The following is a 26,816-nucleotide window of genomic DNA, read 5'->3' as shown; positions in this document are numbered from 1 at the left end:
TAGTTTAGTTTAGTTCAGTTCAGTTCATAGATAGAGCGCGTAAACAGGCCCTTCAGCCCACTGAGTCCACTCCGACCAATGAACCTACAGACTAGGGACAATTTACAATTAGTTTTTTAACAAAAGCCAAATTAGCCAACAAACCTGTACATCTTCAGAGTGTGGGAGGAAACTGAAAACCCACGCAGCCACGGGGAGAACGTACAATGTCCGTAGGGCCAGCACTCATAGACAGGATTGAAGCAGCAACTGTACAGCAGCAACTCCACTGCTGCGCCACCGTGCTGCCCGTAAGTGTTCAGATACATCTCCCAGCTGCCTGCAGTTACTTCAATTCAACAAGGTTATCAGAAGATGCCGACTGCAAAACAAAGCCACTGTGCACAGCAGAGAGGGCAGCGTTTAGAACTGAGCAAACAATGTGATATAAATAGGGAATTTTCAAATCAGCTTTTAAAAAGCTAGAAATACGCAGCTCTGAGTAATTGAATGGCTTTTAGTGAATGTTCCCAGTCTCTCTTTGGTCGTTCAATTAAACGTGAACTACTGGTGAGCTTAGTCCAGGCCTGTTCTCTGGAGACTGCATCACATCCCAAACACTATCGGACCCTCAAGGACACAATCCTACTCCAAGGAATGCATCCTCCCTGTTAAATCACGTAATGGTTACATTGCAGGACAATATTCAGCCCATCGAGTCCACTATTCCAGTGCGTTGACCAGCGATCCCCGCACATTAACACTATCCTACACCCACTAGTGGCAATTTTTACATTTACCAAGCCAATTAACCTCCAAACCTGTACGTCTTCGGAGTGCGGGAGGAAACCGAAGATCTCAGAGAAAACCCACGCAGGTCACAGGGAGAACGTACAAACTCTGTACAGAAGCACCCACAGTCGGGATCGAACCCGGGTCTCCGGCACTGCATTCGCTGTAAGGCAGCAACTCTACCGCTGCGCCACCATGACCGCTCTGGAGAAAAGGAATTTTGTAGGTGCCCTATTTCTTTTCTCCAGAGATGCTGCCCGACCCGCGGAATTACTCCAGCTTTTTGTGTCTGTCTTCCATTACATGTGTTTTGTTCTATGTTACTTCATTATATATAATCAAGTAGCGTGCTTTATAGCCACAATAATTATTATTACTACCTGCAAAGAATGGAACATTGAATCTGTTGCGCTGAATTACAACAAATTGATTCACTCGTGTTCTTTGAGGAAAAGGTTTTAATGCTGAGATGTGAAAGCTGTTAAATTGCAAATTTTCTGAAGGGACCAGAGTAGTAGGTAGACCAAAATGCTGGAGAAACTCAGCAGGTGAGGCAGCATCTATGGAGCGAACAAAAGATGTAGTAAATGATTTATGTATTGTGGATGTCGATTGTGTAACAAGCTTCAGTGAGTTTTCAAATTGATGCATGACATTAGGATGTGGATAGGATAGAGTCATACAGTGTAGAAACAGGCCCTTCGGCCCAACCTGCCCACACCGGCCAACATGTCCCAGCTACGCTAGTCCCACCTGCCTGCGCTTGGTCCATATCCCTCCAAACCTGCCTCACAATGGAGAAAGGCTGAACTTACAACCCAGCGGCATGAATATTGATTTATCTTACATTGTAATCCTTTCATTCTCCCTCTCTCCCTCCCTCCTCCGTTTGTATTCCTTCGTTGTCACCTCGTCCCCAGCCAAAAATGAACCATTGCAGGTTCCACCTTTCTTGAATCATCGATGCAGGCTCTTGCTTTGTTCTGTACCTCCCCCTACCTCCAGTTTCCCCCTCCCTGACTCTCAGTCTGATGAACGGTCTCAACCCGAAACGTCACCTATTCCTTTTCTCCAGAGATGCTGCCTGAGCCACCGAGTTTCTCCGGCATTGTGTGCCTAACTTCGGTGTAAACCAGCATCTGCAGTTCCTTCTGATTCAGACTGAAGAAGTGTCTTGACCCGAAACGTCGCCAATTCCTCTCCATAGATGCTGCCTCACCCGCTGAGTTACTCTAGCATTTTGTGCCTACCTTCGATTTTACCAGCATCTGCAGTTCTTTCTTAAACATAGGGAGAAGGAATCCAGGCTACAATTCTTAAAGGAGATTTGCACCAAATTGTCCCCAATTTTGCAGCAAACTTGGAAATCACTTCTACAACAGCAGTATCCATTGGTGGAGGTGAACGTCAGAGCTATTGCGAATGTTTATGCCGTAGGCGTCTCTTAATCAAGTGCAGAGGATGTCTGTAAATCACTCAATCTGCAATGAGCAACTGTATATCATGCAGATCACCAACCTTCTGCTGACAAACCTGTCAATTCTTGCATAATTCTTTGGAAAATATGCAGAAGTACTGAAATATCCTACATTTTCAACAGACATCTAGATTGCACAGACATCTGGAGACATCTGGCTAGAGAGCAGTCCTGAACTACTATCTATCTCATTGGTGACCATCGGATGGCCTTTGATCGAATTTTACTGTATTTATCTTGCACTAAATGTTATTTGTGATATTCCCTTCATCATCTCTCTCAAGGGTTCCCAACCTGGGGTAAATTTACCCCTGGGGATAAATTTGTTGATTCTGGATTTGTACTTATTTTTTCTCATTGACTGACTGTGTTTGGTTCTGGTATACTGGTATTTGTTCAACATTAGTCGTTCATAAATAAGTGAAATAACATTGTTATGCTATTAAAGTTGCCATGGGTAAATGGGACAAAAAAGATTGGGAACCCCTGATCTATCTGTACACTGTGAATGGCTCGATTATAATCATGTGTTGATTCTCTGCTGACTGGTTAGCATGCAACAAAAGCTTTTCACTGTACCTCGGTACACGTGACAATAAACTAAAAATTTGCCGAGTGAACAGATGTGCTTAAAAAGATACTGCTGTCACTACCCTTGAAGTTCCTACTGGACCACACTGTCATAATGTCCTCTCTTCCCCAAGCACACCTTGTCAGCATCACCTCCCCGCTCCATTTACACCACATAGATGGATCAATAAAAGTCCCATTGCTGTTTGAATTGCTTATTACACGGGTTATCGAAAACAATTGAGAAGCTATCCCAGAAATTAGTTTTATTTTTAGAGATACAGTGCGGAAACAGGCCCTTCGGCCCACCGAATCCGCGCCGACCAGCGATCCCTGCCCATTAACACTATCCTACACACACTGGGGAAAATTTTTACACTTACCAAAGCCAATTTACCTGCATACCTGTATGCCTTTGGAGTGTGGGAGGAAACCAAAGATCTCTGGGAGAACGTACAAAATCCGTACATGACAAGCACCCGCAGTCGGGATCGAACCCGGGTCTCCGGCGCTGCAAGCACTGTAAGGCAGCAACTCTACCGCTGCACCACCATGCCACCCTATATCTTCGTGTGCAACCTCCTAAACCTTTAGCTCCCTGTCAGCTAACTTGGCTGGGTGGTAACCCTCAGTCTTCACTGTGCAAAAATTAGTCATACTTTTTCAGCCTTTGGATGATTGTTACTGCTGCAATCCAGTTAGGACTGGAGGGCCTAATGCCAGGATTAATCAGTCACATCGAGCCATTTCACTCAATTTCCTATGAGCTGGAGAGAAGCTGCGGAATTTTCTCTTCCCTGCTGTTTTGCAAGTCATTTTGTCCCCCTGGAGAGCTGGATAATAAGTTGAATGTGCTTTCTGGAAGATTCAAATTGGAAGCGAGGTGTTGAATGTTAGTTGGATCCCAGCTAATGGCGTAGAGTGCGGGAGAGGGCAGGTTTTGAATTTAACATTTGTGCTGGGATGTTTTCTGCTGATCTCTCTCGAAAAGGAACATGAGCCAAGGAAAAGGATGAATGGAAAATCTTTCTTCTGAATTTTCAATAACGTTAGACGCTGTTGTGTTTTTTGTGTGAGTCTCCTTGTGGCATGTCAATGGTGCTTTGACACTCAATGTCTTTCATTCATTCCCCTGATGTATCAGGACCACCTTCTGCTCCAGTGAGTGCTCTGTCTAGTGTGAACGGGACCTCGGTATATTTGGAGTGGATCCGACCCGCCAACAGCGGAGGAAGGTTTGACATCCGATACAACGTCCTCTGCAGGAAGTGCGCATGGAAGTCGAGTCAGTGCGAAGCGTGTGGAAATCGGATACGGTTCAGCCCGAAGCAGATGGGGTTGACGGAGCCCGCCATCAATATAGTCAACCTCTTGGCCCACACCAACTATACACTGCAGGTCGAGGCAGTGAATGGCGTCTCTGATCTCAGCTTCGAGCCACGGCAGTTCATTTCGCTTAATGTCACCACTAACCAGGCAGGTATGAAAGATAAGTTTCATGCAACATTATCTCAAGGAATGTTTGGTGTGGTATATTGGACTCACTGAAGATCAACTCAATGGTTCCATGGTTTATTGTCACGTGTAGCAGGCACAGTGAAATACATTTTTTGCATACGGGTCTGCAAGACATGAGTAGTGTTGAATGGTACGGGTATCAGGGGCTATGGGGAGAAGGCAGGGCAATGGGGTTGAGAGGGAAAGACAGATCAGCCATGATTGAATGGCAGGGTAGACTTGATGGTGCCGAATGGCCTAATTCTACTATCACTTACAATAGAAACATCACCCATTCCTTCTGCCTAGAGATGCTATGTGTCCTGCTGAGTTACTCCAGCTTTTTGTGTCTATCTTCGGTTGAAACCAGCATCTGCAGTTCCTTCCTGCACATTTCGTCTCCTCACCACCTATCTGTGGCCATAATTTACCCCACCCTCAAACTCATTTTCATCTTTCTCCCCTTAATCTTTTTGTCTAAAGAATAGTTCTGACCCAAAATGTCATCTGCCCATTTTCATCCACAGGTGCTGACTGACCCACTGAGTTCCTCCAGAACTTTGCCTTTTGCCTTATTGACTTGAGTATTTAACTCCCATTCTTCTCCTTCCCGTTCCAGGCTGACTTAAGAGGGGGGCTGCTTGGGGGTCATGGCTACCATTGTCTACTATTAACATAAACCATCACCGCTGGAGCCTGTAACTCCAGACCTGTATCCCAGAGCTCGGATCACAATCACAACCATCTTCCTTTGGCGTGAAGTCCAATACCAACCAAAGGAACACTTTCCATCTGACCCTCAATAACTTCAGTTTAATTTTATGTGCCCCACTCTAGCTTGCAATGGCCATTGTTGTGGCACAGTGGTGTAGCAATAAAGCTGCTGCCTCAGAGCGCCGGAGACCCGGGTTCGATTCTGACTATGGGTGCTCTCCGTGTGGAGTTTTTCCGTTCTCCCTGTGACCCCGTGGGTTATCTCCTGGGTAACCCAGTTACCCCCCACTTTCCCAAGGCTTGCAGGTTTGTAGGTCAATTGACTTCTGTAAAATTGCCCCTAGAGTGTAGGTCACAGAACGTGTGTGAGTGATCAGTGGTCAGTGTGGACCTGGTTGCATGTTGTATCTCTCAACTAAACTAAACATTGTCCAATGTTACATTGCTGAAACCCTGATGGCGTCATTTAAACCAAATAGTTATTAAGCATTAAAAAGTGTTACAGCTACTCCGCATTTTGGACTAGTGGTCACATTTGTTCCATGTCAGGTGTTGGTCCCATGAGTGTGCCATGCCACAGCAATGGATGGACTATCATGATTAAACAGCAGCAGTGCCCCATCTTAAAGCACAGGTGGCGCTGCGGCAGAGTTGATCCTGACTACGGGTGCTGTCTGTGCGGAGTTTGCACGTTCTCCCCGTTACCTGTGTGGGTTTTCTCAGAGATCTATGGTTTCCTCCCGCACCCCAAAGAGGTACAGGTTTGTAGGTTAATTGGCTTGATATAAAGTGTAAATTGTCCCTAGTGTGTGTGTAGGATTGTGTTAATATGCGGGGATCGCTGGTCGGCGCGGACTCGGTGGGCCAACGGCCTGTTTCCGCACTGTATCTCTAAACTAAACACAGGCTGCTTTGAGATATACCACATGAGAAATTCTAATTGCTGCTAAAATATGCTGTTATTGACACCTGTGTCAGAAATGTGCAGTAATTATTATTTTTATACCTTCGGTTTATTATGTATACGGCAGTTAAGTCTCCTTGCTGCAAGCTTAGTTTTGTTTCTCTGTGATAAACCACAGTTTACCAGGTTTATTTCCTGTGTAGCTTCCCGACCAGGCAGCCTCTACTGCTGACAGAGCAGCCAGTGATGGATTTAACACATCTGCCCTTTTGTTGCCAGGTGTGGCTTAGAAGATGAAGTCAGCCGACAGCATTGACTTCCCTTAAACTACCATTCCCGGCAGAGCCCAGCTCGGCCCAAAAAGATTCACTCAGTGAATAGAGAGGTTCTAACCCAATATCTCCAACACATGGGACCCCCACCAGGTCCCCAGTGTGCTAGACATCACTCCACATTCACTATGGTTTGACTATTGGTGAGCGAGGGTTCAGCTGGTGTAAAAGACTCGTGTTACGTTTACTGAAGACCTACTTGCAAGTTGCCTTGTGACAGTATTGCTGTGTTTGCCCATGAGTTAGCATGGTGCTGGGCTAAACTCGGCTTTACTTCACCCACAAAGACACAAAGTGCTGGAGGAACTCAGTGTGTCAGGCAGCATCTCTGGAGAACATGGATAGGTGAGGTTTCAGGACAGGAGTCCACGTTCTCCAGTGTTGTTGGCTGACCCGCTAAGTTACTACAGTGTTTATATGTAAAATAACATCTGTAGTTCCTTAAATCTACTCTTTATTTCACTTATTCCTGTTCCCAAGATAAGTGTGTCTTGGATCTTGGAATTGTTGAGATGCCTTGATAGGATTGCAGTCCTGTGCTGTTTTTTTGGGTTGAACACTGCCGTATGTATATTTTGATCCAATGAATTTCTTGTGCATTATTGACTCTTTAAAAAAAAAGTAGTTACTATATCACTAGTGCTGTAGGCTGCAGTCTAACCCTCATGTTTTATGCCCACCCGTGTATGTGTGCATTTCTCTAGCCCCATCACAGATCTTGGTTGTCAAGCAGGAAAACGCCAGTCAGAACAGCGTGACCTTGATGTGGCACGAACCTGATCACCCCAATGGCATTATACTGGAGTATGAGATCAAGTACTTTGAGAAGGTAAATCCTTTCCTTCTGTGCCGATTAAACGAGGTATTACTGTGTGTCTTAGAAAGTAAATGAAGCAATGACTGTGTTGGACTGATGTAACAGAATGCAGAACAAGGAAGCAGTATAAAGGGAAGATAGACACAAAAAGCTGGAGTAACTTAGCGGGACAGGCAGCATCTCTGGAGAGAAGGACTGGGTGATGTTTCAGGTCGAGACCCTTCTTCAGACCCGAAACTTCAGTCTCAACCCGAAACGTCACCTATTCCTTCTCTCCAGAGATGCTACCTGACTTGCTGGGTAACTCCAGCTTTTTGTGTCTATCTTTGGTTTAAACCAGCACCTGCAAATCCTTCCCACACAAGCAGTATAAGTAAGTAAGTAAGTTTATTGGTCAAGTATTCACATACAAGGAATTTGCCTTGGTGCTCCGCCCACAAGTAACAACATGACATACAGTGACAGTTACGAATAAAGGAATCCTTTACACTGTCGTATGTGTGTTACTCCAGGATTGCTCGGCAATCACAAAACTATTGATTATTATCTTAAAATGTACACGCCGCTGTTCATTTCTAATAACTTGTTCGCAGTTAACTTTCACTTTCAGGTCAAAGATGGTCAAGCCGTCTACCCTGGTGTAGAGGGTGTGACCATTCTGGGTGTGGTTCAGAAAAGGGTGCTGAATGACTTATTGGTATTTGGTGGGAGGCCACTAATAGCATGCACAAGGGAGTAAGAATAATGTGTACAGAATGGTGATTATGTTCTTGGCATGTATGATGTACGTACACCATTCAGTGAGAGATCAAACCTGTGGTTTACAATGATCAGCTGCATCCTCTTCAGAACCTGCTTGTGTTTGAACAAAATGAGTGGGAAGAGAGAAGTTCCACACTGCTGATTGATAGCTCACAGATTATACGTTCTGTACAGAATCCATTGTATCATGTTACTTTTAATTACCTGCCTGCTTGATTTCCAGTGGATGGTGTTGCTTTAAATATACACTGTAAATGCAGGTCTGGAAATGGGTGAACTGACAATGAGGTGGAGACCTCCTTGCACAGTTGTAAGGGGGAGATCCCCAGCCCTGGGCTCTCTACGCTCCCATCGTACACTCTCCATAAAAGCTATTCCTGCTCATGTACCTGAACCAAAATCAGGCCCCGTTGTCCCAACACACCGATGATAGACACACAAAAGCTGGAGTAACTCAGCGGGTCAGGCAGAAGCATCTCTGTAGAAAAGGAATAGGTGATGTTTCGGGTCGAGACCCTTCTTCAGGCTGAGAGTCAGGGGATAGGGGAAATGAGAGATTTAGACGGTGATGTAGAGAGATATAGAACAAATGAATGAAAGATATGCAAAAAATAACGATGATGAAGGAAACAGGCCATTGTTGGCTGTGGCCCAGGTGAGAATCAGTCCGGACAATGAGACCCAACAAAGACAACTTGGGTGGTGGAGGGATGGGGAGAAAGGGAAAGAGATGGAGAGACTTACACACCTCCGATCTCAGATCTATTTTATCTCTCGTTCTGGAACAGCTCCTTTTAAAATTCCCCATCTTTGTTTTCTAATCTCTCCTTTACCTGCCCCTCTTTACTTTGGTAATCCCTCCCAGTTTTACTTTGCACACCCTATTTTCCAATTCACTATCTCAATCTTATTTTACTTTAGTTTAGAGATACAGCATGGAAACAGGCCCTTTGGCCCATTGAGTCGTTGCTGACCAGCAATCCCCAGACATTAACACTACCCTACACACTAGGGCCAATTTTCAATTTTTACCGAAACCAATGAACCTACAAACGTGTACATCTTTGGAGTGTGGGAGGAAAACGGAGCGCCCAGATAGAATCCATGCGGCCACGGGGAGAACGTACAAACTCCGTACAGACAGTACGCATAGTCAGGATCGAACCCGGGTCTCTGGCGCTGTAGGGCAGCAACTCTACCGCTGTGCCACCATGCCAACCCTTATCACTCTAACACTGATAGTGTCTTCCCACCTCACCTCAAATCTCTGCCTCTTTCCCTGTTTATTAGGCATCTGTGACCAATCACTATATTTTGATCACCTTTCCTAATGTGCGGCTCAGTCAAATTTTGTTTGATGGTTAATTCTGCGAAGCCTTGGGATATTAAAGATGCAATATAAATGCAACAAGATTGATCAAGAATCAAACAGCCTCTAAAATGATGCCTTCAAGAGGGGAATATTTCAGCCAAATTGCCATGCGGAATCTAGATGAAGATCGATCCATCTCTGTAAGACAAAGTAATGAAGGAAGGAATTGCAGCTGCAGATATAAAACAGAAGTGTTTATGGCTACATAAACATGCTGCAGAGTGTGATGCTGTGGTCAGGCACACAACTGGAACCTCCTCCACAGGAAAACTGCATTTGTTGGAAATTTATGTGTTTTCTCAATCAATAACACTCCTGACAGTAAGAAGGAAATGACCTCGACTCCACTGGAGTAAGAATCCTCAGGGACTTTCATTTGCAAAAATGCAGAGAAAGTCTTGAAACAGTCAAGGCGAGTGAGTTTAGTGTCATATGCACACGTGTGGTGAGGCACAGATACAATGAAAACCTCGGTTGCAGCAGCAGCAACATCAGCCAAACAATAAAAAAACATAAATTAGACTTCAAATATTTCCCAGGTTAGTCATGGCGGCACGGTGGTGCAGTGGTAGAGTTACCACCTTGCAACGCCAGAGACCCGGGTTCGACCCTGATTACGGGCGCTTGTCTGTACGGTGTTTGTACGTTCTCCCCATGACCTGCGTGACTTTTCTCTGCGACCTTCGGTTTCCTCCCACACTCCACAGATGTACAGGTTTGTAGGTTAATTGGCAAGGTATAATTGTAAATTGGCCCAAGAGTGTGTAGGATAGTGCTAATGTGCGGGGATCGCTGGTCGGTGCGGACTCGGTGGGGCAAAGGGCCGGATTCCACGCTGTATCTCTAAACTAAACTAAATTAAACCCGCCACGTAATATGTTACGTCACGGTCAACCTTGAAAACAATTAGCAAAGTACATATAACAACACAATACCGAAACAGGCCCTTTGGCCCACAATAGGCCCAAATAGGTTGCCAGGTTAATCTGCTCTGCCTGCTTATGATGCATTTCCCTCATTCCCTCTATATCCATGTGGCTGTCTAAAAGCCTCTTAAATGCCAGTGTCATATCTACTTTTACCACTATCCCTGGCAGCGCATTCCAGGCACCTGCCACCCTCTGTGTAAATATACCTGCCATCCACATCTTCTTTAAACTATCCCCCTATTACCTTAAAATTATGCTCTCTAGTCTTTGACATTTCTCCCCAAGTATAAAGGTTCTGACTGTCTACCATATCCATGCCTTTCATAATTGTATCTGTTAGTTGTCCTTTGCTTGTTTTGAATTTGGATTGGATTTGAGACTATAGCAGATCTCAGTGAGCATGGCCTTACTAACAGCAGCCAACTTAACTTCTTACACTTTACAAAGCAGAAGGACACATTTTAACCTATTTGGGTCCGTGACGAATAAAACTGATTGATTGATTGATTGATTGATTGACTGTTCAATCTGATCCATCTCATCGCACCTCATTCCATGTAATCATGCACTTTCACCTGGCCATCAACACCTCTTTGATTCATTTGCCACTCACGTGCATTAAGGGGTAATTCACTGTGGCCAATTTACCTACAGCACATCTTTGTGATGTTGGAGAAAAATTGCACCTCTATTGCCTGCATGTTGCCACATACTGTGACTCAGGAGATATTGGAATTGCACTTTTACACCTAGAAAGCCCTTGATTCACCTTACAGATGCCAACACACTGTATCTAATGGCACACTCTATGCATCACTGTATAAGATGTATTGATTTGAAATCTTGCTCATGTATTGTGGGAGACGGAAATGACAAGAGAGTAACAATAACAAATGTGGTAATCTTAGTTTGCACTCACTCTAACAAACCGTGCTCCAAAGTCTGTGGATTGTGGCGCTGCAAAAATATTGTCACAAATTAATTACTGGATCAAAAAATAACACTGTGTACTGCATGGGTTGCATTGATCAGATGCAGTGCAGGGATGCTCCTAGAGCATCCTCCAACTAAGTCAAATCCCATTTAGAATAGGAAAGGAATATTTTTCTTTCTTGAAAGAGAAGTCTTTTTTTTTCAATCAAATAAATTGGTTGTGAATTATCGATTACAATGCATGGTTGAAATGGCACAAGGTGGGAGGAGAGTCCCACAATAACCAAGGACACTGACGCAGACACATACACTGACGCAGACGCAGACGCAGACACAGACACAGACACAGACACAGACACAGACACAGACACTGACACTGACACTGACACTGACACTGACACTGACACTGACACTGACACAGACACAGACACTGACACAGACACAGACACTGATTTGGGCCCCATATCTGAGGAAGGATGTGCTGGCTCTGGGGAGGGTCCAGAGGAGCTTTGCAAAAATGATTCCAAGAATGAGTGGGTTAGCATGTGATGAGTGCTTGACAGCACTGGGCCTCTACCCGCAGGAGTTTAGAAGGTTGAGGGAGGACCTCATTGAAACTTATAGAATAATGAAAGGCATGGATAGAGTGGATGTGGAAAGGATGTTTCCACTGGTGGGAGAGTGTAATTTCAGAGGTCATGGCCTCAGAATTAAAGGGCGCTCTTTTTTTTTTTTTTCCAAAAAATTTATTCAATTATTAAAAAATAATATTTACACTACAATAAAACAAGCCAGAACCCACCACCATAAATACAATACAAACATATATCCATAATAAACTATTATACAATTATGATACAATCCTTATTGAGGATACATTCAACACCCTGCAGAGCCCAGCGGTCCCGGAACTCCCTCAGGGTGCCCACAGACAGGGCGTATTCCCTTTCTAACCCCACCCGGGCACGGACGTAACCCCGGAAAAGGGGCAGGCAGCCGGCTCGGGTAGAGCCCTCCGCCGTCTGGCGCCGTGACTCGCGGATGGCCAGCTTGGCCAGGCCCAGGAGCAACCCAACCAGGACATCTTCAGCCCTACCCTCTCCCCTACGCACAGGGTGTCCAAAGATGAGGATGGTGGGTGAAAAATGCAGCCAGAAGGCAAGGAGCAGCCCCTTTAGATATTCAAACAGTGGCTCACGCACTCCATATACACGTGGTACACAGACTCTTCCAGCCCGCAAAAGTGGCAGGCGGCTGGCGAGTCTGTGAACCGCGAGAGAAACAGGTTGCAGGGAACACCTCGGTGCAATACCCTCCACCCCAGGTAAGGGCGCTCTTTTAGAAAGGAGATGAGGAGAAACCTCTTTAGTCGGAGTGTAGTTCATCTGTGGAACTCATTGCCACAGAGGGCTGCGGAGGCCAAGTCAGTGGATCATTTTAAGGCAGAGATAGACAAATTCTTGATTAGAACGGGTATCAAATTTATGGGGAGAAGGCAGGAAAATGAGATAAGGAGGCAGAGATCAGCCATGATTGAATGGCGGAGTAGACTCGATGGGCCGAATTATATAATTCTACTCCTATAACTTTTGAACAGACACAGGCACCCCTGGTGCTGAATGACCTGTGTTTAAGCTACACAATCCATGTACCGTACTGAAGGTCATCACCAAAGGAGTGAAGAAAGATCAGGGAATCAATCACTCCGTTTGATTAGTTGGGTCATTGAAGCTGGTAGTTGCTTTTTGTTGTTCGGTTGTTGGGTTTCCTTAGCCTTTATAGTTTAGCTTACTTTAGAGATACTGCGTGGAAGCAGGCCCTTCGGCCCCACCGAGTCCGTGCTGACCAGCTTCACCGCGTACATTAGCACTACCGACACACGAGCGAAAGTTACAATCTTACAGTAGCCAATTATGGTGCAAACCTGTACATCTTTGGAGTGCGGGAGGAAACCAGAGCACCTGGAGAAAACCCTCCCAGTCACAGGGAGAAGATACAAACTCCGTACAGACAGCAGCGGTAGTCGGGAATGAACTCGGTTCTCTGGACCCAATTTGCCCACGCCGGCCAACATGTCCTAGCTACATTAGTCCCACCTGCCTGTGCTTGGTCCATATCCCTCCAAATCAGTCCTATCCATTTACTTGTATAACTGTTTCTTAAACGTTGGGATAGTCCCAGCCTCAACTACCTCCTCTGGCTGCTTGTTCCATTTTCCCATCACCCTTTTTGTGAAAAAGTTACCCACAGATTCCTACTATATCTTTGTACCTTCACCTTGAACCTATGTCATCTGGTCCTCGATTCCCCTACTCTGGGCAAGAGACTTTGTGCATCTACCCGATCGATTGCTCAAAGATGAGAGTGATCATTTGCAGGGCTAGATGGACTGGTACTGGGACTGACAGGATTACACTGCTGTGAGCTGGCATGTGTCTGATGGGTTGAATGGTCTTCGGATTGGTCATAAGTAAGTTAGTACTTCAGAGTTTAAACCCTCCCATATTCACCTGAGCAGATGATAAAATTCCCCATGACGATGTTGTGAGATTGAGCAGAGACGGGGTCAGTGAGCCTTGTTGATAAAATTGATTAAGGTTTTCCCCCTGCCCTGAAGCGTTCTATTCTCTATTTTTCCTTCATTGTGACAAGCTGCGTTAGAGAATTCTCTTAAAATGTAGAGAGGGAAAGGAGCAATCAAATCCAATTTTGTTGTGATAGATCATTCCGCACGTTAAAACGAATCGCACAATCTGGTCCACCAAAACACCGTGGAAAATACACACAGAATCTCCTCTCTGCCTCAAGGGTGCCCTCAGCTTTACACTCAAACCATCTGGTCAGCCGTAATTAATAGCCTTTCTATCAGACTGTCGAATTGTGCAATTAACAACCTTAGGAGGCAACATAAGATTATTCAGGCACAGGATAAACTTCCAGCCGCTCACCATTGACGCAGAAGGCACCGAGTCAGAGCTGTGGCCCAGATTTCCGTTGCACAAATATGCGGATCCCGAACAGAGGGAGTTTCTCTTGCTAGGCGGGCGACCTCCTTCTTGCGTATGGCGTGCACAGCCTAAAGTTGTAGGCCAACTTGTCTATTTGATCTATTTGTTTGTGCACGTCGGGATTGATTGCATTAGTCGAAACAGGGTGGACCACGTGAAGGTTGCAATCTCCCACCCAAGGCGGGCGATAACGAGAGCCCATTTATCGAGAACTTACTGCCATAACCGTTTTGTAAGACCTTAAATAAAGTTAATGCAAGCATGGCTCCCAATAACATAGAAACAAGGAACCGCAGATGCTAGCTTACACAAAAAGACACAAAGTGCTGGAGTAACTCAGCCTATCACGCAGCATCTCTGGAGGACATGGATAGGCAAAGTTTCAGGTCGGACCCGAAACATCACCTCTCCATTATAGATGCTGCCAGAGATACTGCCTGACCCGCTGAGTTTAGTTTAGTTTAGAGGTACAGCACGGAAACAGACCCTTTGGCCCATCGAGTCTGTGCTGACCAGCGATCCCCCTACACACCAGGGACTAGGGTTAATTTTTGCGAAGCCAAATCTTTGGAGTGTCAGAGGATACCAGAGTACCCGAGGAAAACCCACGCGGTCACAGGGAGAACATACAAACTCCGTACAGCCAGCACCCATAGTAAGGATCGCACCCGCTGACTATGCCGCTTACTGCCACACTTTGTGTCCTCGCAATAACTTACGCAGGACTCCAGAGTAGAGTCAGTTTGTTTTTAAGGCGTATTTTTATTCCCGGAGAGAAACTCAGACCTGAATTGGAAAGATTTAGTTGAGGAGAAGTGCAAGGACCAGAGAGACGAGGGTGTTGCCGGCTCCAAACCTCCAAGCGTCACTCTGACAAGACTCGCAGATCCAGCGATTGTCTCCTGTGTTTCCTCACTCATCGCGTCCCATTCCCTCGCAGTTAAGGCCTCCTGCCCTGCACTTCAGCAATGGCCCAGTTGGATAAGTTCCCCGCTGCTGGCACTGGAGGTGTGACCACTGTTGGGACTGAGCTCCAGGCTACAAATTGACAGAGTGACCTGTTGGATATTAAACCAATAAAACACACAACACGGAGATGCCACACAGACTGACCCTGTTCAGCGACATCGAGGATAACTTCAATCACACTCACTGAGCAGGAAACTGATAGGATTGGATTGGGCACCTGCATTACACCTCAATAATTTTATTATACATCAGGTTGACAGAAATATAAACAACAGAAAAATTACTTGCAAACCGTGAACGTTGCTTGTCAAAGTACTGTGACTTGTATTTCATACAGAGATGAAAGTAATATTGCTTTGTGTGCTATTTGTATTATAAGGGGTTATGAAATTCTTCACTCACTGATAAATTTCACCTCAGTCTCCCTGTGCTTCCCACGTGGCCCCCTGCTTCTGTAATATCATTCAGACTGTCGGCTAATTTAAAAGATAGACGCAAAAAGCCGGTGTAACTCAGTGGGTCAGGCAGCATCTTTGGAGAAAAGCAGTAGGTGACGTTTCGGGTCGGAACCCTTCTTCAGGCTGAAAGATAGAGACGGCTAGAGCAAAACAGAGCCAGCAACAGATGACCTCAGGAAGGGCAGAGTCCATAATGGCCCATTGTTGGCTGGGGGAAGATGTGCTAACGACCGGGCTACAAGGATGCATGGCCTTCTCTATTTTTCATTCTGAAGAGGGCTTCCGACCTGAAACTTCACCGAACCCTTTCCTCCAGAGATGCAGCCAGACCCGCTGAGTTGCTCCGGTATTTTGTGTCCATCTTCAGTATGAACCAGCATCTGCAGCTCCTTCCAACGCATCTTGTCAACTAGTTTACATGAAATCTACCTCAATCAGGAATCAGTTGACAGCACTGTTGGAAGTTTGCTTGCTTCCGCTGACTGCAGTATGATGCTGCTGAAGGAAGGTCAGAATCTGTGGAAGAATTCCATGACAACTGATGAATGGCAGAGTAGATTGGCGGGCCAATGGCCTAATATTGCTCCTGAACTTAGAACGTGATTATGATTAACGTACAATGATTAGTTTGGGTGTCATTGGCCATTTATGGGGAGAATTACTGAAGCCCAACTAGCCTTTGGTAATTGAGAGGGATCCAACTGATCATGCCAATATAATTCAAAATGGCACTTCTGTACAGAGTTGGCTCTCAAGCCATTCTCCTCTGGCAATGCTCCTTTATATAACTTACGTCAAAACGTGCTTTAATGTTGTTGTTAACGTACAATTTTCATTGAAGGAGAATCAACCAAGATTGTGCATCATTAATAAACCCGCCGATGACAAATAAACTGTCCTGACATTCCGTTCCAACTAGCCTTTTGTCTATTTTTATTTACACTCGTTGTTGAATTTCATGCTGATTTCATTACAAGTTCAAACTATTCACTTGCCTTGCTGTGGTCAGTCCACCTGCACTCATGTGTTGCCATAAGGTTCCATTTGGTGCGAACATCGCTCATTTTACTGAATTGATTTTTATGTTGCGGCCTGCTTTTTAATGCATTTATTGGGGAGTGATCATTGAAGGATTCACTAATGCAAGATGTAGATACATGCACACTGTCCGAGGCAGATGCAATATTAAACTGTCCTGAGACATTCCGTTCCACAGGGAAAGCTTTCCATTGAAAATATTTACACTCGTTGTTGATTATTTAAGATATATATTTATTTAAATTTTAAGTTCAGCTAGATGGGGTTGCCTTGCTGTGGTGCAGTCCACCTGCGCTCATATGTTGCCATAAGGTTCCATTTGGTGCGAACATCGCTCATTTTGCTGGAATTGATTTTTAGTTGCGGTTTATTTTAATGCATTTATTGTTAAGTGTCAGTAAAGTATTCACTAAACCATAACACATGCACACTGGAGACCAAACAAAAATACAGCTGTCCACAGTCTGTCTCCATGGAAGACCTGATGCTGACACCAATGACACTGAACAGATATCCTGCTGCCTAACGCGAGTGCAAAATGTACAGAAACCCAAAATGTGAGTGATTTTAAAGAGAAGATAACTCAGCTGGTGTACGAAGGAAAAGCAGATGCTGGTTTAAATCGAAGATAGGATCAGTCTGACGAAGGGTCTCGACCCAAAACGTCACCCCTCCCTTCCCTCCAGAGATGCTGCCTGTCCCGCTGAGTTACTTCAGCATTTTGTGTCTATCTTAGATAATTCAGCTTGGCCATTTTGAGAAGTTGCTTTGGATGAGTTCTTGAAATCTCTTGCACTTTATTTAAAATTAGGCTTTCCAGTTATTCGAGAGCTTTTGACAAGTCTTTCGCGGACTGAAAGCCCTCTGAGAACGTTGCGTTTAAGAATCGTGTGTTGAATGTTGGTTTGACCAAATGCAGAGTGGAATTATGCTGGCAGATGTGCAGCGCCACAGTGCCGCAGTGTAACATTAGTGTAAAAATTAGGTCTCAATGCTCAGTGTGGAATCAATAGGTTGAAAACTGTACTGCATCTCTTCATGGTCCGTTGAGTTAATCCAGCTTCCTTTCTCTGAACCTATCTCCTGGCAGTATATTCCTGACCATTACTACCTGCTGGTGTAAAGTAAAAAAACTTCTCGTGTCACTTTAATCTTGCCCTGGACTTCTGCAGAATTCAGATTATTCTTCCAAATGCACCCCGTGAACAACCTGTGAAACATAGTCCTTTGTCCGGCCAGCATCACAGGAAACCAGGGGCGGAAACCCCGGGGGGGCCAGCGGGGACACGTCCCCCCCCATGTTTTGAGAGGTGGGCGACATCCCCGCCTGGTTAACCTGCCTGGGCTTGCGGGAAATATGACCAGCGCGGAGAAGCAGCGCTGGTATCCCGTCAGTCCAGACAGGGCTGTTGGTTAACCTGGTGAGACAGGCAGTTGAGCTGCATTTAGCGCTGGATTGAGCCTCTGAAGCCTCGCACGCATGTGGCCGCCAAAAAATTGTGTCCCCCGTCCCCTCCATGTTTTGACCGTGAGTTCCATTCTTGCAGGAAACAGATAGGAAGTAAAAGCTAACATAGCCACACCACGTGCAAAACCCATGCGTAGGATAGAGTGACCTTTCGAGTGTTGTGGACTGTGAGCATGGTGGTGCTGAGAACTGACGAAGGCTTTAGTCTACCAAAGAAGGAAGCCTCTTGGGAGATGGAGGGGGGCGGGGGAGGGGGGGGGGGGGGGGGGGGGGGGGGGTGTTGGGGCGGTGTTACTGCGAATGGTCATGTGATAAAATTAAATGGAACCTGGTCCGCCCAGAACTGTAAGGCCTATTCGTGATTTTTATCTTTTATATTTTGCATTCAGTGTCTTGCGATATGGTTTACCGAAAGCTGCTCCTCAAATGGAGTATTTTTTACTGTCCCACAGGGTAAGGAACAGCAGAGTTACTCCACACTGAAAGCCAGGGGGACAAGTGTGACTGTCTCCAACCTGAAACCTGGAACCCGTTATGTATTTCAGGTGCGAGCGCGAACATCAGCTGGGTGCGGCCGTTTCAGTCAGACTGTAGAGATTGAAACTGGGAAAATAGGTAGGTGACATGTTGGCCCCATACCGTGCATCTGTCACACCTTTGTTGGAGATGTCAAGTGGAGTGTTAGAGCAGTGGTGGGGGCTAGACTTGAATGAATGAATGAATGAATGTATGAATGAATGAATGAATGAATGAATGATGTATGAATGATTGAATGATGATTGAATGAATGAATGAATGATTGAATGATTGAATGAATGAATGAATGATGGGATGAATACTTCATCGTCAAATGTGACAAGTCATAGTGAAATTCTTTGTTTTGCATACCCGAGGTATCCTCCTATGTTCTTCCCCCACCCCTCCTCATGGCTGTTCCTCCACGTCACGTCGGGTCATCCTTTGTTTCCCTCCCCCCCCCCCCCCCCCCCCCCCCCCCCCCCCCCCCCCCCCCCCCCCCCCCCCGGCCCCCCCCCCCCCCCTGGTTCTGGTTTTCCTGACCATGTCCATATGCACGAGGCTGGGCTAAACCAATCTGTCTACATCAGTCCGAAGAAAGGTCCCGACCCAAAACGTCACCTAACATAGACACTGGAGTAACTCAGCGGGACAGGCAGCATCTTTGGAGAGAAGGAATGGGTGACATTTTGGGTCAAGGCTCTTCTTCAGACTGAGAGTCTCCTATCCATTATTTTCCAGAGACGCTGCCTGACCTGCTTAGTTACTCCAGAATTTTGTGTCTATCTTTGGGCTAAACCATAACTGAGTTGACCAGCATCCACCCACAGATTCACCTCTCATCCTGCCCGTTGAGTATGTGCCGTCCGCCCTTCATGTGTCAACATCTCCATCCCAGCAATCTGCCCCAACATTGCTGGAACTCACACCACATGCCTCTCATACGTAGAACCTCCATTCTCTGATATGAATTACCTTCCTCAGTCCTGTCTTGTGAGTTAAGATTTATAACCATCCTTGGCACTGCTTCTTTGATGAATGACTGTTTTGTGGGGGATTTGCGAGTTGCCCTCCCCAGGTGATGCACAGATTATGCTCTGTGATGTATGTGAATGGCTCAACAGGCCACATGTGGATGCGTTGCCTTTGCTGCTCTTGTTGAGTGTGTGTTATAGTGTACACATTCAAAGTCACCATGTTAATCAAAGGGCAATCATTTCAAAGCTTGACTGCAATACAATATTTGCCCAAAGCCTGGCATAACTACTCTGAGACTATTTAGCCCTCTTTAAAATTCAGATGGCTGTCTAATTGTACTTTTTGATTAAAATTGACCTATTTGGCAATCATTGGAAAATGAATTGCATGACTGGAAATCGGCGTCACATACTGTATGCTCAACATTGGTTCTTAAATGAAAATATCAGATTTTTCATTTGTTTAATTGCTGCCCAATTTTGCAGTGACTAATGTCATTTTAACAACTGTTTTGTCTCTCTCCTTTAGTCTCCCTTCGATATGACACCACCACAATAATCTGGATCTGCTTTGCTTTGGTGATGGGGCTTATCGTTCTCCTTGCAATGTTTATCTGCAAGAAAAGGTAAATGTGGGGAAATAACGTAATAAATGTCGTGACCCATGGCTCCGCCATCATTTTATTTATTATTCGCAGACGTCCTCAGTGCAATGCCAACCCGGGTCTTTCTGAGAAAGGCTTGTTATTCCATTTAGAACATATCCATTGCCTGGTTGGCACAATGGAGAAGGCCATTCGGCCCGTGTTCAGGATCAGTCACCTCAAACCATCCTTCTTACTTCATCGTATTTAATTTATCTTCTGTTCTCTCTTCATGGTCTCTCTTCATTGTATTTAATGATTAGTAAAACAAATCCATCTATAATTCAATCCAAAGGATGGTCGCACTCTGATCTGATATTGAGAGTTACCCTTTTCTGGTTTGATTCTATCTTGTATTATCTAAACGTTAAATTCCATGGCAATCTAGTGCATACCTTTGATGGTTTTCTATCAGTTCCCAGGATTACCACCCAACCCCTCTGAGTTGAACAGCCCAAGTTCCACCACTGCCTTGGCATGTTCTTTCTCAGCGCCCCGAACTGGACTCAGCTGTGAGACCAGACTATATGCATTTTGATGTAGGAACAAGGAACTGCAGATGCAGATTGACCAGTGTTCTTGCCGTACTGGCTGGAGTACTCCTATTGTCTTTGCTGATTGTTATTCTGCTGGTTGGACGTTGAATATGGGAAAAGGACACAAAGGACTGGACTAACTCAGTGGTTCAGGCAGCATCTCTGGAGAACTTGGATGGGTAATGTTTCGGGTCGGGACCCTTCTTCAGGCCTTTTGTAAGGGGGGAGGAAAGAAATTTGGGAGAGAGAAGAGGGCAAGATGTCCTCCCTAACTAAAAATTATAGCATTTGTACCCAGAGCTGCCAGTCATGTCCCTCCCTCAGCCAGGCTTCTGTAGTAACTGTGGTATCCAAATCTCATGTTCATACCCGTGCCTTGATTTCATCTGCCTTATCTGCCAGGCCTCGTGCTTTGAAATAAATGCAATTTTAGCCATGAGTCTTCCTTTCCTCCCTGCCATGCTCTTGCCTGTCCCCTCGATTAATTTAGAGATACAGCATGGAAACAAGCCCTTCGGCCCACCAGGTCCGTGCCAACAAGCGATCCCCACATATTAACACTATCCTACACCCACTAGGGACAATTTTTACATTTACCAAGCCAGTTAACCTACAAACCTGTATGTCGTTGGCGTGTGGGAGGAAACTGAAGATCTTGGAGAAAACCCACGCTGGTCACGGGGAGAAAGTACAAACTGTGTACAGATTATAAACATGGTCTCTTTAACATCTGCATTTGCCTCAACCTTCTCATCTGCTTCACGACTGCTTTGGGTCCCACCAACCGGACAGACTGGTTTAAACCGTTCTCAGTAGCTCTAGCAAATCCCTCTACACAGTTCAGGTCCAACCCAACAGATGCAGAGCTAAGTCCAACATAGATCAGTCAGGATCATATTGAATGGCAAGTGGTCTACTCCTGCTCCGAGTTTCTTGTGTTGTTGTGAGAGTTCTCGATATACACTGCAAGTCAGGCAGCATCTTTGAAGCGAGAAACTCAGTTAATGTTTCAAGTCAAATGACTTTTTATCTGAACTGAATGTTCAATGTTCAGTTTGTCCCGCCCCCCCCCACCTCGCTTCCATCTCTCACCCTTCCTCCCTCCCTCCACCACAATCAGTCTGAAGAAGGGTCCCAACCTGAAACGTCAACTATCCATGTTCTCCAGAGACACTGCCTGACCTGCTAAGACACTCCAGCACTTGAAGCCTTGAATGCTTAGTTGACTCTGTTTCTCTCTCCACACATTACACCTGACCTGTTGAGTATTTCCAACCCTCTCTCAGTTTCCATTCCAATAAATCACATGTTTGTTTTATTTGAATATCATTCTATTCTGCTCTCAATTGACTGACACAGAATTGAGCAAATATTGGACATTACTTTGCTGAACAGAGCAAGCGCTGAGGGGAGTGACCATGTAAGTGAAAATCAGAAGAAAAAACACAGGTGCTGGAAATATGAAATAAAAACAGGAAACACTCAGTGGATTAGGTGACATCTGTGGAAAGAGAAAGACATTTTCTGAAATTCTCATTTGACAGGTTCTATCATGTCCAGTAATCTCTTCTGTCCTGTATGTAACAATGCAGACACTCTATTAGAAGCCATGGAGCTGACTTCTAAGAAAACTTTTACAAAAAGTTATTAAGCTAGTGGCATATTAATCTCTGGTTCAGACATTAAGCACAGCCTCAGAGCAAATGAGAATCATAATCCTCTGCGCTATGTTACAGATCTGACTGGGGGTCCCTCTGGCTTCAGTAATATGGATTTTTTGTTTTCTTGCAGAAGGTGTGGGTACAGTAAAGCATTCCAGGATCCCGATGAGGAAAAGATGTATTACCAAAATGGACACCGTAAGTCCAGGAGTAAAATTTAACGTATTGACAAGCTGAAATAGTTCACGGAGGATTAAATGTTTTCATGTAGAGTTTTTGAGCTGTACAGCACGGACACATGGCCCCTTGGCCACCTTATAGAGTAGTACAGCACAGAAACAGGCCCTTCAGCCACCTTGTCCATGCCAAACAAGTTGGCATTCTAGGCCAATCTCATTTGCCTCAATTTGGCACAGAGCTGTCTCACCTCTTCCTGTCCATTCATCTGTCCAAGTGTGTTTTAAAAGTTGTAATTATATACGATTCTATAGATTCTTCTGGCAGTTCATTCCAGATACAGACTAACCTCTGAGTGAAAAAGTTGCTCCTGAGGTCCTTCTTAAATCTCACTCTTCGCACCTTAAGTCGACATCCTTTAGTTCGTAGAATCCTCGACATGGGAAAAGACTGTGAGTATTCACTTTATCCATGCCCCTGATGATCTTCCACACCTCTTGGGTTCTTCCTTTACCTTGCCTGTCAGCTCCATTTCTTTTTGTCCTCCAGATTGTCTTCTTAAGTGTCCTTCTACATTTACACCTGCAAAGGGACTTGCTTGATCTGGACTGCTCAAATGTGACGTACAGCAGCTTTTAGCTGTCCAGAGCATCAGCATCTTTCATCGACAAGGGTAGCTAAACTTGCCTGCCTTGCCCTTAAAAGGACCATTCTGCCACTGTGCGCTTGTTATCTCACTTGTGAACGCCATCCACTTGCCAGCCTGTCCTGACCTGTAAACAGACCTTCTCCCAATCGACCTTTGCAAGTTCATGTCTCCAAAATTCGTCCCTCTAAAACCCCATTCTCCTGCCTTCTCCTCGTGTCCTTTGATGCCCATTAAACCACAGTGTTCTGCTCCTGCTTTGATCAGATTCAGATTCAATTTTAATTGTCATTGTCAGTGTACATACAGAGACAACGAAATGCATTCGTTTGTATCCTGTACATCCTTCTAAGAGTAGCTGTTCTCAAACTAGTCTCTTCATCCCAATTAGTGATCTGTGAGGTGCAACATGTTGTATATTATGCTGCTCTTTATAGACTGTGTACACTTTCATTTCGCTTTAGCTCTAATGATTTTCTATCCAGGTCATTCTTCTTACAGAGTTTAACTGAATGTCAAGTACCCAACCACCTTTATTCTATTTTCCATTCAATGAGATGGAGAACCTGTTCAGCCTGTGGAAGATATTCTGATACTCAATCCAAACATGACATTCACGTCTCACCCAAATGCTTGAAATAGTGTCACAAAACTGTTCTGCCTTTGCTTTGACAGTCAGATTCCCAGACCCAAAGATATATGTTGACCCTCACACCTACGAAGACCCAGGACAAGCCGTTCGAGAATTTGCCCGAGAAATAGAGGCATCACGAATAAAGATCGAGAAAGTGATTGGCTCGGGTAAGAAGCTAATTTTGTTTTCCTTTCAGCAATGAATATCATTATTGCAGAAGTGTTTATTTATTCAGGCGGGGCCATGAATGTCCTTTACTCTGATGTTTAGGGACATTTGTGTCACTTTCTTAATATTCACGTCCATTGACTTCAGTAGAACTGAACTTCAAGCCAATATTGTTCCCACAAGCGCAACATGTCACACTTGAACCCTCCGACTATCCTTGACTGGACTTTGCTGGCTTTACCTTGCACTAAATGTTATTCCCTTATCATCTATCTATACACTGTAAATGGATTGATTGTAATCATGTGTTGGCCTTCTGCTGATTGGTTTACATGCAACTAAACGCTTTTCATTGTACCTCGGTACGTGACAAAAGACTAAACTGAACCTGAACCTTTGCTTTTGTCCCATTACTGTTGTCCAGGTGAATTTGGTGAAGTATGTTACGGTCGTCTGAAGTTGCCGGCCAAACGAGAGATCCCCGTGGCTTTGAAAACTCTCAAAGTAGGATACTCCGAGAAGCAGAGGCGCGACTTCCTGAGTGAGGCCAGCATCATGGGGCAATTTGACCATCCCAACATCATCCGTCTGGAGGGAGTTGTTACACGAAGTGAGTACTGAAGTGGTAGTAATTTCACGGAGAGCAATTACTCTTCTTAACATTGAAGATATGTGACTGTAATATCTGTTTTCTTGGAAATAACTTAATCGGCATGGAATTTCCTCGGAGCTGTTTCTATGTTACACCAAAGCAGTACGTTGCTCCAGTTTCCTCCCACGTCCCGAGCGGGTTTGTATGTTAATTGATCTCTGTAGATTACCCCTAGTGTGTAGAGAGCGGAAAAGTGGGATAATATTGAACTTGTGTGAACGGGCGATCGATGGTCGGCATGGACTCGGTGGGTCGAAGGGCCTGTTCAATGCTGTATTTCTAAACTAAACTAAATTAAATTTGCCAGTCTGAAGAGCTTCAAGAGTTTCAAGAGAGTTTATTGTCGTATGTCCCTGATAGGACAATGAAATTCTTGCTTTGCTTTAGCACACCAGTCTCAACCCAAAACGTCACCCATTCCATCTCTCCAGAGATGCTTCCTGACCTGCTGAGTTGCTCCAACATTTTGTGTCCATCTTCAGTTTAAACCTGCATCTGCAGTTCCTTCCTACACATGTACCTGTCCAATTGTTTATACAACGTGATAGCACCTACGTGTCAGAACTAGGACGAGGGGAGCTTATAATGTAATAATGGAAAAGCAAATGTGCTTGCAGTAAGCTTGTGAAATCAAAAGGCAATGACTTGAGATTCTGTGATGTATGGTGCATTTTAGTCCGTTTGCCCTTTACAGCGACATAACGCTCTGAGTACCTCACAAAAAAAGTAGATCATCAATCTCGCACACACTTGCTTCTTGCAATTAAAAACTGAAAAATATTTGTCCGCAAGCCAGTTCAGCCTAATTCATCTCGTTTGTGAATCTGTCTGTTGGCAGTCACGTTTCCAGGGGTTGAAGCTGCTGTGTGAATCTTACGTAGAAACATAGAAACATAAAAAATAGGTGCAGGAGTAGGCCATTCGGCCCTTCGAGCCAGCACCGTCATTCAATTTGATCATGGCTGATCATCCAAAATCAGTACCCCGTTCCTGCTTTTTCCCCCATATCCTTTGATTCCTTCAGGATTCCTTGACCCAATCTAGAATACTTTGCTCTAGATCCATCATCCTCCACACAGGAAGCAGTCATGCACTTAATTGGAAATAAATTGGCATATTTTCTCTCCGTGAAATAACGTTTGTTATTGACGCACGGAATATCAGTTATTAATGAGATTCTATTGATGTGCTTTCGTTGACTATGATCTCATTACTCGTTCATTTCCTGGGAACTGTTCCCTTCGTTTAATTCATAAGAACTGATCAAAGTTATGTACTCGGACCAACATATCTCCATTATTCAAAACCAAAAGGTCTGGGTTGAATGCATAATGGGTTAATTTGTCAAAGTACAAATGAAATATGCCATCTAAAGTGGGATTATGTTGAGGTCCATGGGTTTGGGTGATATATCCAGTGTGGGAGATTGCAAACTTGTTCATTGTTTGTGAATAAAGTGCAGAGTGTTTTCTTGTGAAATGAATGAATGGATTAATGAATGAATGGCAAGGCTCCAGTTCCAGGTCTGCACGTGAATGCCATAACATCATAGATTGCCAAGATTGGAGTTCCATTCAGCAGCAATCAATCCATAGAGTGGCTGACGTGACCACCCTAGTTTCAAGATTTCACATTTTGAAAATGATCAAGTTTAGTTTAGTTTTAGTTTAGAGATACAGCGCGGAAACAGGCTCTTCGGCCCAACAAGTCCCTGCCAACCTGCGATCTCCGCATATTAACACTACCCTACACACAATAGGGACAATTTAAAATTATACCAAGCCAATTAATCTACAAACCTGTACGTCTTTGGAATGTGGGAGGAAACTGGTCCTGGAGAAAATTCACGGGGAGAACATCCAAACTCCACACAGACAGCACCCGTAATCAGGATCGAATGCGAGTCACTGGCGCTGTAGGTAGCAACTCTACCACTGCGCCAGCGTGCCACAGTTCCCACTTAATAATGATGGAAGATTATCGATTGGTGCTCAACGATGTGGAAATGTCCTCCTTGTCGCTTTTTCACATGCGATCAAATTTGCTCGTCGTATCACTCCCAATCTCAACCAGCTTCAGCAAACAGTGCTGCAACCCATTCTCACCCAGTAATCCAGATATCTGGCCACCAGGCCTGACTTTCATCTGGTAATAGGAGATGAAGCAAGAAAGAGACGGGAAAATGG

General features: G+C 44.9%; 1 protein-coding gene across 2 annotated transcripts in view; it reads left to right on the top strand.

The window, feature by feature from the left end:
• Positions 1 to 26,816, top strand: part of epha8 (eph receptor A8) — a 263,478-nt gene that overhangs the window by 175,125 nt on the left and 61,537 nt on the right. The window contains exons 5-11 of one of the 2 annotated variants that reach the window (XM_055659451.1): positions 3,963 to 4,298; positions 6,970 to 7,094; positions 18,565 to 18,634; positions 20,042 to 20,138; positions 22,484 to 22,551; positions 23,852 to 23,977; positions 24,403 to 24,588. In XM_055659451.1, the coding sequence (XP_055515426.1) occupies positions 3,963 to 4,298; positions 6,970 to 7,094; positions 18,565 to 18,634; positions 20,042 to 20,138; positions 22,484 to 22,551; positions 23,852 to 23,977; positions 24,403 to 24,588 (1,008 nt within the window). Of the gene's footprint in view, positions 1 to 3,962; positions 4,299 to 6,969; positions 7,095 to 18,471; positions 18,635 to 20,041; positions 20,139 to 22,483; positions 22,552 to 23,851; positions 23,978 to 24,402; positions 24,589 to 26,816 lie in introns of both variants that reach the window. The other variant, XM_055659450.1, reaches the window with a different exon arrangement.

The sequence above is a fragment of the Leucoraja erinacea genome, chromosome 30 (genome assembly GCF_028641065.1).
Source record: "Leucoraja erinacea ecotype New England chromosome 30, Leri_hhj_1, whole genome shotgun sequence".
In the NCBI taxonomy this organism is placed as follows: Eukaryota; Metazoa; Chordata; class Chondrichthyes; order Rajiformes; family Rajidae; genus Leucoraja; species Leucoraja erinaceus.
The sequence above is the reverse complement of the archived record's forward strand: the minus strand, read 5'-3'. Positions and strand labels throughout refer to the sequence as shown.